The following is an 18,603-nucleotide window of genomic DNA, read 5'->3' on the forward strand; positions in this document are numbered from 1 at the left end:
CAGGTGCAGGGCCCCAAGGCATTGGGCCATTCTTTACTGTTTTCCCAGGCCATAATCAGGGAGTTAGAACGGAAGTCAAGAAACCGGGACATAAACTGGGACATGAACTGGGACTCTTACGGGATCACAGTGCTTTCAAGGTGAGAATAAAAATACTGAGTCATCATGATAAGTGCAAAATAAATAAATATTAAAAACTTTTAAAAATATATACTTTGGGCTGAATGTTTGGCACAGTGATTAAGGTATGGCTGGGATGCCAACTTGCTACATAAGAGGACTAGTCTTGAATTCTGGTTCTGCTCTGCTGTTGACTCAGACTCCGATAAGTGTGCACCGTGGGAAGAAGCGAATGAGCTTAAGTAGTTAGTGCCTGGCCAGCTGCAAGGGAGCCGGGGATGGAGTTCCCAGCCCTTCGGAGTGTCCTTCTCTCAAATAATGATAAATCACAAAAAAATTATGTATAGGCCCTCTTTAGTTTTGTATGTCAGGATTTTAACATAGTACCTTTATTACACAGATGAATACATATGGCCTCAAATATCTGGATTCTATATTACCCACTTGGGACTATACGATCAAATAAAAAAGGTTCTAATTGGATTATTTAAAAACATTTGTATCTTAAGTTAGGTTTAGTGAAAAGTATATACATACTTGAAATCTTCTGAGTGAAGGCAAATGTTACTACATGTTCTTCCACGACATTTTGTAAATGCTGCTTTTCTTCTTGTAGTGCCATTCCAATTAAATGTAACACCTCAAATAAAACGTTTTGCAATTTTTAGCAAAAAAAGCATATATTTTATAATTAAAATAACTTAAAAATTAAATTATGAAAGACTAAATGCAATCAAAAACAACTTAAAAGTACTAATTTTTATTAAATTCACATGTACATTTATTTTCTAATATAGGATTTTTGGAAAGCCACATAAAATTCTCTAATTAAATGAGGAAGACTTTTCAACTGCAAGTTCTTTGGGTGAGCGACAACTCCCTCCGGGTGAGATCGAGCAGTTCATCTGCTGTACACTGGGCAGTTTTACTCTGTACCTACAGCAGAGCCTTTCAATTCCTTGCCAGACCTTCAAGAGAAGATCTCAACTACTCTGAACTGAATTTTTACAGCTCTTATCCTGCTCCCTGATTTCCAAAGGACAGTCCTACATGCTCTGTCTCTTTCTTTCCACAGGGCAACTGTAGCTGTCAGAGCCTTGGAAACATCAGGTCAGCCTGAAACACTAACACCAACGCATACTACATAAGGTAAGCACTGATCATTCCTTTATTCTCGCCATCCTTCCCCACCCAGCTGTTGCTCATATACATGGAGAGTCTCCAGCACACCACAGTTCTATATTTTACATTTAAAACGTATGCTTATAAATGGGAGAGGGGGTACAAGTGTACACACACCTTAGCCAATGAGACAGTTGTGCCTGCTCAGACAATTCAAAGAATGGTAAGCTTTGGAGGATGGCTTGCCTTCATCTGAATCCTGTCTTTCCTGTTTTCAAGCTACATTCCTTCAGGGAGCCCCTCTGAGCCTATGTCATCATCCATAACATTGACAGAAACAGCTCTCCTGGAGTTCTGAGGATTACAGTTATTGTATGTGAAGTGCCTAGCACAGAGCAGGCGGCATGTTAACTTAATCATGATGTCACTTATTAGTTGGGTGATTTGGCAAGTTAACTGAGCTTCACTGAAACTTGGCTTCCTCATTTACATAAGCTGTATCTGTTTGCAAGAGTGCTGTGTAAATTCAGAGAGATAAAGAAGAAGGTTCTCAATAGGACACTTCTTGGCTGCAGGATCGTGAAATCTCCACGTCTTGTCTTCAATAGCAAAGTACGGGTATTTATGTACTCCAGGTATTTTTCTTTTTTCGGAGGGAATTCAGTGAGAAACATACGTGAAAGATTAAAGAATTACTGAATACCACAGTACTTAACGTACAGACATACAGGCCAATGACAGATGAGCTGATGGAAGCAAGATGATCACACGCCTACAGAAAGAATCTGTCAGACACTCATTTTTATTGTTAAATATAAAGTTCATAGCAATCTACTTAATTTCAAACACTACCTTTTAGTTCTACATTTTCTGTGTATATATCTGGACAACAGAGCTTTGGCTTTTGTTTTAACACACTCAACCAGAATGGCATGTCTTCAAACCTACCCTCTGCAGCATGGACTCTGACCAGGCATATCCGTTGTGTTCTACAGCCCATTGCAGGATCGTCCTCATGATGCACAACATGACATCTGACTGCAAAATGTTAACCAGGCTTGCAAACAAAGGGCAGAATGGCGGCAAGACTGGAGGGGGAAGTGCTGCAAATAGAGTTAATGGTTGCTTTTGCAGAACATGCTGAAACACCGTATCTTTGTCAGATACTTTTGATATTCTTCATTCAAAGAATGTCCACTTATCTATCTTAAAGCCATATTTTACCTTTTCAAGGTCAGTAAGATGTATTAGAACAGCTACCTACATAGCAGTATGAAGCAAAGTCCCTCCAGTCCCTCCTTTCCCTGGAACTATCTGAAGACCTGAGATAAAATCATTAACTCAGAGGTCACTCAGTATAGACTACTGCTGCATTAATATGCTTAGTATTCCTCTGAGTAGAAGACTATTCACTTGGAAAGCTTATTATTCAAGCTTTCATTCTACCAAGGACAATCATTATACTTAACAGACAACAATGTTAAATAACTGAATGAGAATGATGTGATATTTGTGGAAAGCAAGAATAGAAGTACCTGTATCTTCTCTATTTTGTCTTTTCAATTTCCGCTGAGCTTCTTCTGCCTAATAAAAAAGAAAGCAATTTGGGGAGGAATCAGTAATACAAAACAACTTGATTTCTAAAGCAGCAAGCTAAGTCCATCTTGGCTGTGTTATCTTCTGATTTTGGAGGATTTTTACCCTCAGTGCTATAGTGTCCACTCTACTTTTGGCACATCAAGGGTAACTTTTTTTCTGCCTGAGAAGAATCCCCACATGAATTCTTCATTGCTTTAAAACGCAAAGGAAACACGGACAAGCCAAAACCCCCAAAATTATCAGGTTTGAGCTGGTTCTATGACATGCATCAAAAAATGAAATAGAAGTTTTATGTTTAAATTCTACTTACTGATATTTATGGAAAAGGTATTTTAACTGAAGAATGCTAAAAGGCAAAACTGAACTACTGAAGAACGATTTGGAAAACTACATAAATCTCTATGGAAAAAGTATGTTAAACAGTACCAATTCTGAAGTCTATACAAAGTGGGTTATGAAGTTGTACATAACATGCATTTGGGTATGTACATAATTATATGGCTCTTATATATATGTGCACAGAAATCTGGCAGGGGGAGGTAAACTCAAAATGTCAGATGAAGTATACTATTTGTACTTTCTTCTTCCTACCTTTTAAAATAGCTCCTATGCTTCCTATACTGAAAAGGTAACCCTTTCCCAATCTCAGAAGCAGTAAAAATTGTTTAGGGGGAATAAAAACTCCAACTTTTCGCTGCCACACTTGCATTTTCCACAATTACCTTGGACTGCTCTGCTCTTGAAAAGTGATAAAAATACAAATTGAACTCTTTGGCACATTCTGGTTTCAGTTCGTACATGCCCCGTCCTGTTAATCCAGGTTTCCTAGGAAAGAAAGACCCTTAGATTATAATTACTGAGGCCATATTAATTCATGAGTTGGTTTTAGATGCTAGAACAAGAAAGAGCTTCTCCTATATTGCTTGTGTGCGTTTAGCTGGACTGTGTTCTGTGAGTTAATTTCATAATTGAACTACCATGTTTTATGTACATCCAGCCCAACCTCTTTGAATTTGTCGTAACAAGACAACTGAACATAATGGACACAAATGTGGCAACAATGTAAAAGTACAGCAGCAGAGAATAGTTTACATAAATCATCTCTCCAAACATTCAAACCCAAGTAAAGATATCTGTGATAAGTTCTACTAAGCAGGGAAAAGCAGATGCGATATTGGGGGTTAGAGAATCTTCCTAAGCAAGTTACAAAATCCAGAAGTCAAACAGGATGAAAGATCTTTAAAAAAAATTTTTGTTTAGGTGAGAATGCATCATAAAGCTAAAAACCAGACAAGAAGAAAGTATCTGCAATGTACATGGTAAAATAAAGATATCTCTAACATATAAAAATTGCAGATAAAACAGTATGACAGGGCTAAGACACACACACACACACACACACACACACACACACACGAAAGTATGAACGAATATATATAAATGGGTAAAAATATGCAAGCGAAAACATTCAAGTTCACTGGTAGCTAAAGTTATATAAATTAAAATAAAGTAACATTTCTCCATACATTGCTAAGTAGGAGAGTAAATGACTTCTGGGAAGGTAATCTGGAGATATGTAGCAAAATGCCTTTTGATCTAGAAAATCCTAATAGAAATACTTTCACATTCAAAGATACACACGTGGGGGTAGGGTAGATGCAGGGCAGATAAGACACCAAGACATATTCCGTATCAGCATGCCTGGGTCTGAATTTAGCTTCCTTCCAATGTAGCCTCCAGGAGGCAGTGGTGATGGCTCAAGTATTCAGTTCCTACCACCCATATGGGAGACCTGGATTGAGCTCCTGGCTCCCAGTTTTAACTCAGTGAGACCCTGGCCACGGTGGGGAGTGAACTAGCAGATGGGCACTCTCTGTCTCTGCCTCTCAAAAAGGAAGGACAGGGGAAATACAGGTCAGTGATGTGTATAAGGCCATTTAATCCTTGCTTACAATCAATAAAGTCCAGATATTAAGCATACATTAATAAGGAAGCACAGTCCTAGGTTATAAGAAAGCAAAGAATAGTTTTATAAGTACTGATAAGACATTTTAAGTAAAACAGGAGCCTCAAAGATACAACATATAGAAACATCATATTAAATTTAATTTAAAAATATTTTAGAATAGTAAGTAAAAAACAAGCCTATTTGTGTTCAAGTATGCATCTTTTTCTTAAAAAGATTTATTCATTTTTATTGGAAAGTCAGATTTACAGAGAGGAAGAGAGGGGAGAAAGATCTTCCATCCATTGGTTCACTCTCCAAGCAGCTGCAACGGCTGGAGCTGAGCCAATCCAAAGCCAGGAGCTTATTCCAGGTCGCCTATGCAGGTGCAGATGCCAAGGTTTTGGGTCATCCTCGACTGCTTTCCTGGGCCACAGGCAGGGAGCTGGATGGGAAGTGCAGCAGCCAGGATATGAACCAGCACCAATATGGGATCATGGGCCTGCAAGGTAAGGACTTTAGCCACTAGGCTACCACGCCAGGTCCAGTATGTATCTTCTTAGCCCCTACACACATATAGATATAAGTGCTTCAAGCTTAGGAAAAAAGTTGTTCAGACAGACACACAGCCAAGTGCAATAGAAGTCATCTGTGTGGCTGGATTATGGGTGATTTTTTGCTTCACACTTTTCCGCCTTTTTCTCTAAACATGCTTCCTTTTCTAATCAGCAAAAATAAAGATATAACCATTGAGGTGGGGAACCAAGGAAACAAGCGGAGCTCGGAAAATGCCTCAACATCTTGGGGGAAAAGGAGTTTATTAACTGGGGACCAGAGTGGACACAAGAGAAGGCAGCATACAGGGAACACCACACTCTTAGGTGACATCTTCAAAGGAAAGCAGAGAGCGATTTGAAAAAGCACATGTTGCATTTTCTTAGATTATTGTTCAGGTTAATTTCCATTATTTGGAAGCTGGCGCCATGGCATAGCAAGCTAAGCCTCTGCTTGTGTGACTGCATCCTATATGGGTGCCAACTTGCATCCTGGCTGCTCTACTTCCGACCCAGCTCCCTGCTTATGACCTAGGAAAATAGCAGAAGATGGACCAAGTCCTTGGTCAACCCGGAAGAAGCCTCCAGCTCCTGGCTTCTGATTGGCTCAGCTCTGGTCCTTGTGGTCATTTCGGAAGTGAACCAGCAGATGGAATATCCCTGTAATTCCTTTCTCTCTGTGTAACTCTGCTTTTCAAATTAAATAAACCCTCTTAAAAATTTTTATCTTCTTAAGTTCAATAGATGTATTAGAATAGCTAACTAAATAGCAGTAGTACAAAGCAAAGTCTTTCTTTTCCCTGGAAATATCCTAAGATCTGAGATAAAAAATAAATTCTAAAATATCACTGATTTATTTTACTTGAAAGGCAGAGCCCCCATAAATAAATATCTAAAAAAATTTCCAAGTCCATCACAATGAGTCAATTGGTTAACTCTCGCCTTGCAAATGCTGGGATCCCACATAGGTGCCAGGTCAAGTGTCAGCTGCTGCATTTCCTATCCAGCTTCTTGCTTGGGGCCTGGAGGATGGCCCAAAGCTTGGGACCTTGTGCCCACATGGAAGACCCGGAAGAAGCTTGAAGCTCCTGACTCCGGATCTGCTCAGCTCTGGCCATTGCAGCCACTTGGGTAATGAACCAGCGAATGAAGATATTTTTCTGTCTCTCCTCTGTAAATCTGGCATTCCAATAAAAATAAATCTTAAAAAAAAAATCCAAACTCGGTCCCGTGCGAAAGCGTAAGGTACTCGCCTTGAACGCACCGGGATCCCATATGGGCGCCGGTTCTAATCCTGGCAACTTCACTTCCCATCCAGCTCCCTGTTTGTGGCCTGGGAAAGCAGTCGAGGACAGCCCAAAGCCTTGGGTCCCTGCACCCGTGTGGGAGATCCGGAAAGAAGCTCCAGGCTCCTGGCTTCGACTGGCACAGACTGGCTGTTGCGGCCATTTGGGGAGTGAATCATCGGATGAAGATTTTCCTCTCTGTCTCTCCTCCTCTCTGTAAATCTGCCTTTCCAATAAAATAAACAAACCTTTAAAAAAAAAAAGCCAAACTCATGAACACCTGTTCTGACTGCTATGATGTCTCTTACACTGCTTCTTTCAGCTGTTGAGTACCGAAGGAGACCATAAAAGTGAAACGTCAGTGAGAAATCCACTTTGGAATTAGAATTTGAAAATGTTTGTTTACTCTGTGAAAACCACTGCTTCACTCGCAGTTCCATCAAAGGGAATGTTTTAGGAGGAGTGAAATGAACAACAAAAAAGACACAGTTTAAATCACTGGAAGTTAACTCACCTGAAATGGGCAACTGTTTCGATCACAGCCTCCATGCCAGTCTCCTTGTTCTCCTGAGGGCAGAGACAAGTGTCCCTCATGTTAGCAATGCCAACTGCTGGCACCCGAGCCATACGCTCCTCTCTTTAGACCCTGCCAGCTACCCCATGATACAATCAACTCTCATTCTCACAGATGAAGATTCCAATTAAATATATGCACTTCTTTGTCATGCTGATATTTAAATAAGATTTTTTGAAAAGTAACTACCATATGGAATCAAAACAAAATAAAAAACAACACTAATATGATACACTAAATAAATTTAAGAAACTATAGTATTTTATGAAAGTTATAATTTATTTATTTTCAATAGCAAAAAAAAGTTCTTCCCAAGTTACACTTCACTCATGATAATATGCCACAAAAATTCTTTAAATAAAGATTTCTCTGGTCAGAATGTTTGGGAAATCCATCTGTCATCGCCTTAAGCACATGCCACTTTGAAAATGCAGTTTTAAATTTTATTCTTTTTTAAAGCCTAGGTTTAACCACAAACAGATTCTTCATCTAACAACACGGATTCATTTTCTGCATTAAAAAGTGCTTGACATTTAGTGACATCACTATTGTTATCTATGGTTGTTTTAAAGTGCTAATGGTATATAGATAGATGGATTCTTTTTTTTTTTTTCAAGTCTTTATCTTTCAGATGAAAACTTCTCTCTACTGACCTTGAGACTAGACTTGCTGTGAGGGGTTGTCCTGCGCATGTGCAGTATCCCTGGCCTCTGCCCACTAGATACCAGTAGCACCCACAGCCTGTCCTGAGTAGTCATATCCCCTAAGGGGCAAAAGCATCTCTAGTTGAGCATCATTGGTTTAGATACACAGAGTCTTAGTTCAAGATCAGATGGTGAATCTAGTATGTTCAACAAAACAATTCAGTGGAGACACAGAGGTTAGTGACTGGGAGTACAGATGGAATGAGGTGTACCACCTGTTGAAGCTGGCAATGATCTGTTCTACTATGCTCTCTATTTTGGTAGATATACGTTTTTAAAACAAGCAAAAAAAATTAGTGAGTATTACTATGCAACAAGGATAAACATTCTAGAAGAATCAATGTTATGGTATTTTTTTTTTTTTTAGTAGTTATTTAAAAGATAGGGTTATAGCGAGAGGGAGGAAAAAAGATCTTCTATCTGCTGTTTCACTCTTCAAGTTGCCACAAGCCAGGAACCCAGAGCTCTACATATGGGACACCCACGTGAGTAGCAGGGGCTCAAGCCTTCTGAGACAGAGAGCTGGAATGGAAATAGAGCTGCCAGGACTCAAACTGGCATTCACATGGGACGCCAGCATTGTGGATGCTATGCCACAATGCATGTCCTACGGTTGAAAGTTTTGATCTGTGTTTCAAAATTTTGGAAAACATTTTGAAAAATTTTACTGAAGATAAAAATCCTTTGTCGACTATAAGTGTGAAGTTTCTGAAAAGAACCATGACTGGAAAAAAAAAAAAAAATATATATATATATATGTATATAGCTGATTGAGGCACTTAGGGCCCTGGGAGGAAAAACAGCTGCAATTCACTCTGAGAACCCTTGTAATTATTATTTTACATTCACTAAAATGAGGTAATGGTCCATTACTGAAGATTCTTGGGATGACTGAGGAGTAAGTGCTGGGAAATGTTAGACTACTTAACAGAGGCGAAGAGGGATTTCTCACTACCTTCCTCAATAACCAGTTACAAAGGGCTGTCTAGCTTCATGGGTGTGTTGTTGCTAAAGGTCTGTAACAATCCCTTCCTTCCTTCGTAATGAATAAAATTCCAGATCTAAGGTTTGCTTTTTTTTCTCCAGCACTTTCATTTTTTTTCAAAGATTTTTTTTTGGTAGAATATCCGATTTAACTGCTTTTCATGGCAAGTGCCTAGTATTCTCTTTTCTAATTACTTAGAGTTACTAGAGTTACATACATAACTACCATTTCTACAACTGCGAAAAAAATCTAGTAAAGTAAAAAATACAATAAAACATAGTAGCAGTAAATCTAAATGTGATAGATGAGGAAGGAATTCTCTATTTTAATGTAGACACTTACATCTTCAGGCAGAGACTTTACCAATTCACTGTGAGCCATGGGTTTGATGCTCAACTGATGGATAATCTCCCGTTTAATTTCATCAGTGGCATTTACCTGTCCCACTCCAGGACTAAATCTCTCTCCTGTTAAACACAAAAGAAGTACAAGTACACAGATATTTAAGAGAATCACAGTCCTTACATAATACACTTACAACCTGTGCCGCCTGATACAGTTCTCGAATGCTCTGCACAAGATAGCAGGGGCTCATCTAGTACCAAGAGCGAGCAGCTCCTGACCATACTTCAGAGTCTCCGTCTTAGGCAGTGGACAGAGCACCGCTTGCTGTGCTGGACGGACAGATGGTTCTAGGCTGGGAAGGAATCCAGTGAGGTCAACTGCTTTCATTCCCTCCTCCTGGAGGCAGAGCCTTGCTTTCCCCTCCACCAGGCGGTCAGCTATTAAGACTCTCCTCACCGTCCTGACAGTAGCCAGGCTTTTCCGCTCTCTGGTCTGTAGAGGGTCTGAAATAGCAGGGATGGGGGAGAAGGGAAGGGATAAAAGGATAGGACTGTTGGTGGGGTAACCTAAATAGACAAGAAATAGGAAATCTATTTGCCATAGGTCCCCCGTAATTTGGAAGTATTGAATCTTAAGAAGACAATTTTGCATCACAAAATCACGGGGAGAAACACAGCTAAAACATATATTAAGAGAGTTCACAGAGTTTGTGGGAAAAGAATTACAAGATTATTTTGGTGTAAAAATTTGTTTTTTTGAAATACATTTTTAGTTTTTTCCATAAGTGGTTTCCAAGCATTTCCTGAATATTCCTTATAATGTTTAACACCTCCTAATTATCCTGTTCCTTGCTTCCCCTTTTTTCAAACTATATAAAGTATTCAACTTTATTCTACTTTCACAGTTGTATGTTTTCTTGCTAAAGCACATAATACTGTAACCAGTGGAGAGAAAAAGTATATTCCAATTATTTTGCCCTAAAACTGGCTACACAGCCTCTCAACACAAAAGAAACATAGTGCAGAAATGTTAAACTATTTGCTATCATAAAATCCAACAGAATTAACAAATGTCTTATATAGCCTTCAACTTACCAACAAGCATTATAATGAGGTATAGCATTTCTTCTATTAGAGTATTATTTTGCTGAACAACATCCTATAACATATAGGGAGAGGGAGATAAAGTTCAGAGGTGAGAATATGCATACTGTATTAACTCATGATCAACATGTCCAGAAAGAAAGAAAGACATTTCTTTAGTGATGTGTGCCTCATAAAATATGATCTTACCTTATGGGTAACCTCAGAACTAAATCTTTTCCCATAGTCTGGGGTACTGAAAATTTGATAAAGTTCAAAGCGACTAAGCATTATCATCAGGAAGTGATTTGGATCCATCATGGAGACACCTGTCTTTGTTGGAGATAAAGGGAAAAGAGAAAGGTTAAAAAGGCTCATTTACCCAATCAGTGAGAAACACTTGGGTCACCAATTTCAATAAAAGATGCAAACCCATTTTGTGCAGTCTCTAATGTGACAGATGACAAGTGTGGGCAGGATTTATATTGGTAAAACAAAACAAAACACAAAGAAAAACCCACAAAACCTAAGCCCATACATCAGAATAGCAATGAGTCTTTTCCTTTTAATGCTTTGAAATGATTCTAAATCAGCTCCAAAATTTTATTTTAGAACTCTTTTATCACTGTTTGAATATCAATTAAGCTTCTGGTGCTTTTTTCCTTTTCAGAGATTTCACTGATTTATTTTGAAAGTCAAAGCCAGGATTATAGAGAAAAAAGGGAAGAGAGATCAATCTTTCATCCCCTCGCTCACTCCTGAGATGGGTGCAACCGCCAATGCAGGTCAAGGCTGAAGGCGGGAGCTAGGAGCTACATCTGGATTTCCTAAATGGGTGTAAGGGACCCAAACACTTGGGCCACGGTTCTGCCGCTTTCCCAGACCATTAACAGGCAGCTGGATCAAGAAGTGGGGCAGCTGGGATAGGAACTGGTGTCCAGGTGGCATGGCAAGTGGTAGTACTACCCTTTAAGCTACAGTACCTGGCCCCTGTTTCTAGTACTGTAAACATGTAAAGTGGCGGGTGTGTGGTGCAGTGGTTAGCTTACTGCTTAGATACTTGCATCTCTTATCAGAGTGCCTTCATTCTGCATCTAATGCACAGCCTGGTGAGGCAGCAGACGATGGCTCAAGTACTTTGTTTTTCTGCCACCACATGGGAGACCCTGATGGAGTTCCAGGTTCCTGGCTCTGGCCTGGCCCAGCTCTGGGTGTTGCAGGCTTTTTGAAAGTGAACCAGTGAATGAAAACCTTTCTCTGATTTTCAAATAAAAATAAAAATAAGTACATAACATTAGTAAAATAAAAACATACAATAAAATTATTTTAAGATATGATTACTTTTTTATTAAGTACTATATCATCGGAAGTGATACCTTTTAAATACTACTTCCAATTTTTCTTTAATACCATTTGTATAAATTCTAAATCCATCTAGATTTTAATTAATCTTAAACTAAGCTTTTCTGTTGAAATGTACATTTCTTGATTTTATTTTTCTCTATAATTTCTAAATTCATTCAGCCATAACATGGAACAACTACAACTGCCTGTTCCAGGCAAAAGGGACGTAAAATAACATACAGATGCTATGGTTGGGTTGGGGCTTAGAAGATGAGAAGCAAGGAGATTGACAATCTGGAATGTGAGTGTGGTGGCATGGATAAGTGGCAGGCTGTTGGGCCTCACCCACAGGCACACAGCCAAGCTGCGGTGTTGTCAAGATGCCTGGGGAAAGTGGTACTACATATTAGGATACACAGCAAAGTAACTTAGCTTGGTGAATGGAAAAGGAGGCCGTGGGTAATGTTGGAAGTAAACACATGTGCAGAGATGAGATGTGAGTGGGAGCACACCAGGAGCAGGGCACTGGGATGTAGTTAGCTATGGCGGCCTCGACCATTAGTTGAAACAATGACGACCATTAGTTGAAACAATGAAACAATGACGAGAGGCTGGGTTTCAGCTCTCTGATTTAAGCAGCTGAGGAGACTGAAATAACTGACCAAGGTAGAGAATGTAAGATAGAAGGAGGCAGAGAGGGAAATGAGAGGAGTTATTCTAATGTGGTGAATCTGAGCTGTGTAAGGAAACATCCATGAACATGTTCTCCAGGATGTCAGCCAGGGAGTTGAGCCTCAGAGAGGGGGGATAAGCAAGAATCACACTCAGATTTTGGGGGGGCAATCACAAGTGATTGTGCCCTGAGGAAATAACAAGCAAAAGATTCCCCCCAATCTTTAAGTCCAATGCTTTTAATTCATTACCTGAAGCATGATTATATCCTTGTCAAACATCTCCCGTCTGCATTTCACATTATGGTAGTAATAAATCTAAACAAAACAAAACAAAACAAAAACAAACAAAAAAAACCCGAATTAATTATATCGGGTAAGTAGGTTTGTATTGGTGCAGCTCCCTCCTCTCCCCTTCCCCAACCAACAGCACATGGTTTATCCAAGTAAGAAGGTATGTGAGACATGCTTTCCGAAACAGTTCATAATCATCATAGCTATTAAAACTGCGGTGAAGGGAGATTCATAACAAGCCTCGGAGGACTCAAAAATTCAATTACCAACTTCAGAACTGTATTAAAACATGTTTACTTTCTAACTCATTTAATTTAAATAGATGAAATCTGGATTTCTGTGAATTTCTTTGCTATCCAACTATTTTCCAAAAAAAAATTTCAATGGAAAACCAACGCTATTGTAATTCATTTCTACTTCAGATATTATTTCTTGACAAACTAGAGATAAAAGCTGGTCAAAGTGAAACTTTTGGCTTATCATTACATTTATCTTTATAAACAACTCATATATATACCTTATTTTCAGAGACAAACTTCTTGAAACTACAACCTTTACAGAAGTCAAGGAATGGGATGGAAGTTTTCTGCAGAACTAAAAACATGTACCTGGTTTACTAGTGAGAATCCATTTCTTCTCCACATTCCAGCATGTACTTGGGCGCACAGGACAAGACATCTAAGAGGATGTTCTATCAACATGGGTGGGCTAAGTTCACTCTAGGCATACAAAGAAAAACATCAACAAAAAATCAGTGCTTTAAAGAAGGTCGGTTGAAAGGGGTGGACACCTTTATGAAAAGAGTGGAAATTATATTAAGATGTTTGCAGGATGATTAGTTTTATGTGTCTTTTTTTTTAGTCATTAATTACATTGTATTATGTGACAGTTTCATAGGTACTGGGATTCTCCCCACCCCTCCCCAAACCCTCCCCCCATGGTGGATTCTTCCACCTTGTTGCATAACCACAGTTCAAGTTCAGTTGAGATTCCCTCATTGCAAGCATATACCAAACATAGAGTCCAGCATCTTATTGTCCAGTCAAGTTCAACGGCTTCTTAGGTATACCCTCTCTTTATGTGTCATTTTAAACTAATTACAGTACCCAGTTTACGATCATTACCAGTGTAGATGCTGTCACACAGGTTATTTCTTAAAATAACTCAGCCGACTCTGGGCAAACCACATGACCCCTCTGCACAATAGGTGACCCTCGTCAGTTCAGCTGAGGGTTGTCAGAAAGAAGATGCAGGTCCCCAGAAGAAGCAACTTGGCCTCCAGGATTGCCTAAGTACTCAGGACTGCCAACCATGTCAGCATGGGAGCCGATTCCTCAAAAAGAAGGCTCTCTCCATGCACACACTTTTTTTTTTTAATATGGAACGTTTCACAATTTGCGTGTCATCCTTGCGCAGGGGCCATGCTAATCTTCTCTGTATCGTTCCAACTTTAGTATATGTGCTGCTGAAGCAAGCACTTTAAAAAATATATATATATATACACACACACATATATATATATACTTGGAAAGTCAGATATACACAGAGGAGAAGAGACAGAGAGGAAGATCTTCTGTTCAATGATTCACTCCCCAAGTGGCTGCAATGGCTGGAGCTGAGCCGATCTGAAGCAAGGAGCCAGGAGCCTCTTGAGGGACTCCCACGTGGGTGCAGGGTCCCAAGGTTTGGGCCATCCTTAACTGCTTTCCCAGGCCACAAGCAGGGAGCTAGATGGGAAGTGGGGTTGCCAGGATTAGAACTGGTGCCCATATGGGATCCCGGCACGTTCAAGGCGAGGACTTTAGCTGCTAGGCTACTGCACTGGGCCCATCACAGATCTTATGGTTCTGCTTCTCTGGGGAACACAGGTTAACAAAGTTTGCAATTTAATAAAATGGCTTAAAAGACACTAATAGAACAAATAGGCATGCTCCTGTAAATGTTAGCACCACTTACCAGAGGTAAAAGCTCTGGAAACTTATATGCCACTTCACTTTTGCTTAATAACACATGTAAACCTGCATGGAAGAAAAAACAAAAGTATTTCAAAGTAAAAAATTATCAGAATAAAAAAACCCTAACTAGTCACACAAATTTATATCTGTTTTTCTTTGACGATCTAGCAGGTCATAAATTATGATATAAATGGGGGCCAGTGTTGAGGCTTAGTGGGTTAAGCTAGTTTGACTCCCGGATACTGCTTCTAATTCAGCTTCCCTCTAATGCACGTGGAAAGGCAGTGTACTTGGGCCTAGGACGGAGTTCCTGGCTCCTGGCTTCGGCCTAGCTCAGACCCAGCTTTTATAGCTATTTGAGGAGTGAAGACCTCCATTTCTCTCTTTCTCTGTAGCTCTTTCACAAAAACAATTTTTTAAAAAGATATAAAATGAACTACATCAATAAATAAAACTTTTCCAGTGGTTATTCTCATGCATATTTATTTAAAAGGTACACTTAGAACTAGTTTTTTTTTCATGTACTAGTATACAATGATGACATTTTTAGAAATAAACGCTAGATGCACACACACAGGAAAGGCATTTAATAATTTATATTTGTTACATAATGTTATGTAAGAATAATATATTAGGGGTCAGCATTGTGGTGCAGTGGGTTATATCACTACCTATGATGATGGCATCCCATGTCAAAGCACAAGTTTGAATCCTGGCTAGTCCACTTCTAACCTAGCTTCCTGCTAATATGTCTGGCAAGCCAGTGGAAGATGGCCCAAGCACTTGGGGTCCCACCACCTACATGGGACACTCAGATAGAGTTCTAGCTTCTGGCTTTGGCTTAGCCCAGACGTGGCTGCTGTGGCCATTCGTGGATGGAAGATCTGTTTCTTTGTCTCATCCTCTCGCTGGTATTTTGCCTTTCAAACAAATTAAAAGAAATCTTTCATAAGAAGACATCTGACAAAGGAGTTAAGACACCAGTTGGAATGCTGGCGGTTAGGATGTTTGTGTCTCCCATGGGGCTGTCTGGGTGGGATGCCTGGCTTGCTGAAGAGAATTCTGGAAGGCAGTGGTGACGACTAAGCAGCTGGGTTCCTGCCACTCACTCAGGAGACCTGGATTGAGTTTCTGGCTCACAGTGGCCACAACTGAACCAGTCTAAAACTAGGAACCAGGAGTCTCTTCCAGGTCTCCCATGTGGTCCCAAGGACTTGGTTTATCTTCTGCTGCTTCCCCAGGCCATAAGCACAGAGTTGGACTGGAACTGGAGCAGCCAAACTTGAACTGGCACCCATATGGGATGCTGGCACCATAGGCGTAGGATTAGCCTGTATGCTACCATACTGGCCCATATTTTATAGCTCAACATTAGTTCATTCTGATTGTCTCCTTTTTATGCTGTTGCCTAGATAAAGAATGTGGTTCCATAGTCTTAATATTTATTGGCCACCTGCTCCAGCCTGGTAAGAGGCTTTCCATTACTAATCTTGTTCTAATAGCTTGTTCTCAATATTTACTATTTATATTCCAAGTTATTCAGAACTGTTTTGCATAATTTTACTTAGCTAGATTACAAGAAACCAGTCCCAAGTTTATCAAATACAGTGAGTTAAATACCCCCAAAATATCTACTGAACAGATTTGAGAGTGAGGTGAAGACCCACGTGGAGGGTAGTACATTCTCAGAGTACTGATTTTTCCCACTGTAGAGAACTATCAGCATCAGCTTCTCCTACTCACACAAGATTTTTTTTTTAAATTTTAACTACATTTCATTTTATGACACAGTTTCATAGGCTCTGGGATTCCCCCAACCCCTCCTTGTACCCTCCCCCCATGGTGGATTCCTCCACCTTGTTGCAGCATTACAGTTCAAATCCAGTCATGATTCTTTCATTGCAAGCATGTACCATGCATAGAGTCCAGCATCTTATTGTCCAGATAAATTCAACAGTTTCTTGGGGAGACCATCTCTGGTCTGAAGACAGAGCTGGCAGAATATCATTCCGACCAATTAAAAGCCACAACATAACATCAACAACAATTTACAACATTATGGAGTTAATAGACATGGTATTGAGTGATCAACATGTTAGAAAATGCAGGTTCTTAACCACATCCTGTGACTACTTCATTGACATTTCTATTTCAGCTTGTATACAACTGGCTGCTATACACCTTAAAATAGCTCTAGGGTGCTATTCAGCTGTCTCGTGTCTATTTTCATTTTTGTATTTAGCAGCTTATAGTGTTGAAGCATAATTTTTACTGAACTTGGCAGATTTTAGAATAGTCCAAACTGGCTTATAACTTTAACAAGGCATATGTTAACAACTGAGGTACAGAACAGTTTTAGGAAGGATGTGCAGAGAAATCTTTAATACCTTAGTAAGAAGTAACTAATTTTTGTGTCCTTCCTAGTAAGTATATGTGAGTCCAAGCTGCTTCCTGTCTGTTCTAAGCTTTCCTTATTGGTCTCTCTCTATCTAATCTAATTTTTTTTGCGGGGGAGAGCTCTGGTGTAACCCTGATGGTCATTGCAAGAGAGGGTGGGGATCTAAAGTTGGAAGTAAGTAAGGACCATAGAAAGCTCCTCTCCCGAGTCCCGAAGGAAGTTCACTGTTCTTCTGTTTCTGAGGTCTGCTCAGAGCTGGCTATTGTTTCGATGACATTAGATCCTGTGAGGAAGGATCTGGGCATCTTCCATCCCATGTCACACAAGACTTTTAAAGGCAGAAGTGACTGGTGGGTGGCTGAACTGGAAACAAGTCTTTCCTGCCGCCTAGTCTGGTATTTTCCCACAGCAGCATGCCATCAGTGTCTATGTTGATGAGCAACAGTTTTCAATTGCTCAAAATACAAAGTATTTTGAGTCTGAACAAAAGACTCAAAAGGAAGAAGAAAGTATTTCATTTGAGGTAAGCCTGTTGTACTCCCTTGACAGTCATATGAGAGTAGCTTAACAAGCTCATGGGAAAGAAGAAGTAAAAGTTAGGTTTTGGTGCAAGAAGCTTTTTTTTTTTTTTTTAAAGATTTATTTTTATCAGAAAGTCTGATATACACAGAGGAGGAAAGACAGAGGAAGATCTTCTGTATGCTGATTAACTCCCTCAGCAAGCGGCTACAAGGCCTGGAGCTGAGCCAATCTGAAGCTAGGAGCCCAGAGCCTCTTCTGGGTCTCTCACACGGGCAGGGTCCCAAGGCTTTGGGCCATCCTTGACTGCTTTCCCAGGCCACAGGCAGGGAGCTGGACGGGAAGCAGTGCTGCTGGGAATGGAAGCAGCACACATATGGGATCCGTCGTGTGCAAGGCAAGGACTTTAGTCACTAGGCTACCGCACTGAATCCAGTTCTAAAACATTTTAACTTATGTGTAGATTTCCCATGAATTTTTCAATGACCTTTGTATGTCTAAGAATAATAATTTCAATAATTTCCAATAACTGTTGGAGTTGGGGGGGGGTGTCTACTGGCAGGATGATGTGGCAAAGCTCAGAAAAATGAAATGATGTCCTCGGAGGAAACAGGCATCATCACTACTGACTCCACTATCCGTAAGAACGGACAGTGAAGGAATATTATGAACAACTCTGGGCCCACACATCTGATGAAGTGGACCAGTTCCTTAAAAGATGCAATCTACCAAAACTCCACCAAGAGAAACAGAAAATCTGGATAGGCAAATGTCTATTAAGGAAACTGAGTCATTAATTAACAACTTTCCAAGAAATAAAGCATCACATGGTTATACCAGTGAAGTTTATCAAACACTGAAGAAATATCAATTCTCCAAAATCTATGCTGGCAAAGAAAGAAAACACCCATCTTCATGCCACATTAAGTTGCTGAACTAAAAAGTTAAGATAAATTATATATTCTACAATGAGCAAAAAAAAAAAAAATATTCACTTTCAGATCTTCCAACTATTTTGAATTAAAATGGAACTACAGTAGCAACAGTGTAAGAACAGGGTAAGAATAGCCAGGATCAAGAAACACAGAAGAAAAACCGAAGCAGTC

At 39.8% G+C, this 18,603-nt stretch overlaps 1 protein-coding gene and 1 non-coding gene across 9 annotated transcripts in view; both read right to left on the reverse strand.

The window, feature by feature from the left end:
* UBR2 (ubiquitin protein ligase E3 component n-recognin 2) overlaps positions 1 to 18,603 on the reverse strand; it is a 126,725-nt gene that overhangs the window by 39,657 nt on the left and 68,465 nt on the right. For 7 of the 8 annotated variants that reach the window (XM_058662903.1, XM_058662896.1, XM_058662884.1 and 4 more), the window contains 11 exons: positions 14,582 to 14,643; positions 13,234 to 13,344; positions 12,584 to 12,649; positions 10,527 to 10,649; positions 10,329 to 10,392; positions 9,232 to 9,356; positions 7,141 to 7,193; positions 3,564 to 3,666; positions 2,778 to 2,826; positions 2,191 to 2,345; positions 658 to 760 (listed from right to left, as the gene is read on the reverse strand). In XM_058662903.1, the coding sequence (XP_058518886.1) occupies positions 658 to 760; positions 2,191 to 2,345; positions 2,778 to 2,826; positions 3,564 to 3,666; positions 7,141 to 7,193; positions 9,232 to 9,356; positions 10,329 to 10,392; positions 10,527 to 10,649; positions 12,584 to 12,649; positions 13,234 to 13,344; positions 14,582 to 14,643 (1,014 nt within the window). Of the gene's footprint in view, positions 1 to 657; positions 761 to 2,190; positions 2,346 to 2,777; positions 2,827 to 3,563; positions 3,667 to 7,140; positions 7,194 to 9,231; positions 9,357 to 10,328; positions 10,393 to 10,526; positions 10,650 to 12,583; positions 12,650 to 13,233; positions 13,345 to 14,581; positions 14,644 to 18,603 lie in introns of those variants that run through there. The other variant, XR_009245273.1, reaches the window with a different exon arrangement.
* On the reverse strand, positions 13,998 to 14,103 carry LOC118758357 (U6 spliceosomal RNA). Its single transcript, XR_004995655.2, has one exon. It is a non-coding gene; the product is annotated as a U6 spliceosomal RNA (small nuclear RNA).

Source organism: Ochotona princeps, chromosome 1 (assembly GCF_030435755.1).
Source record: "Ochotona princeps isolate mOchPri1 chromosome 1, mOchPri1.hap1, whole genome shotgun sequence".
Classification (NCBI taxonomy): domain Eukaryota; kingdom Metazoa; phylum Chordata; class Mammalia; order Lagomorpha; family Ochotonidae; genus Ochotona; species Ochotona princeps.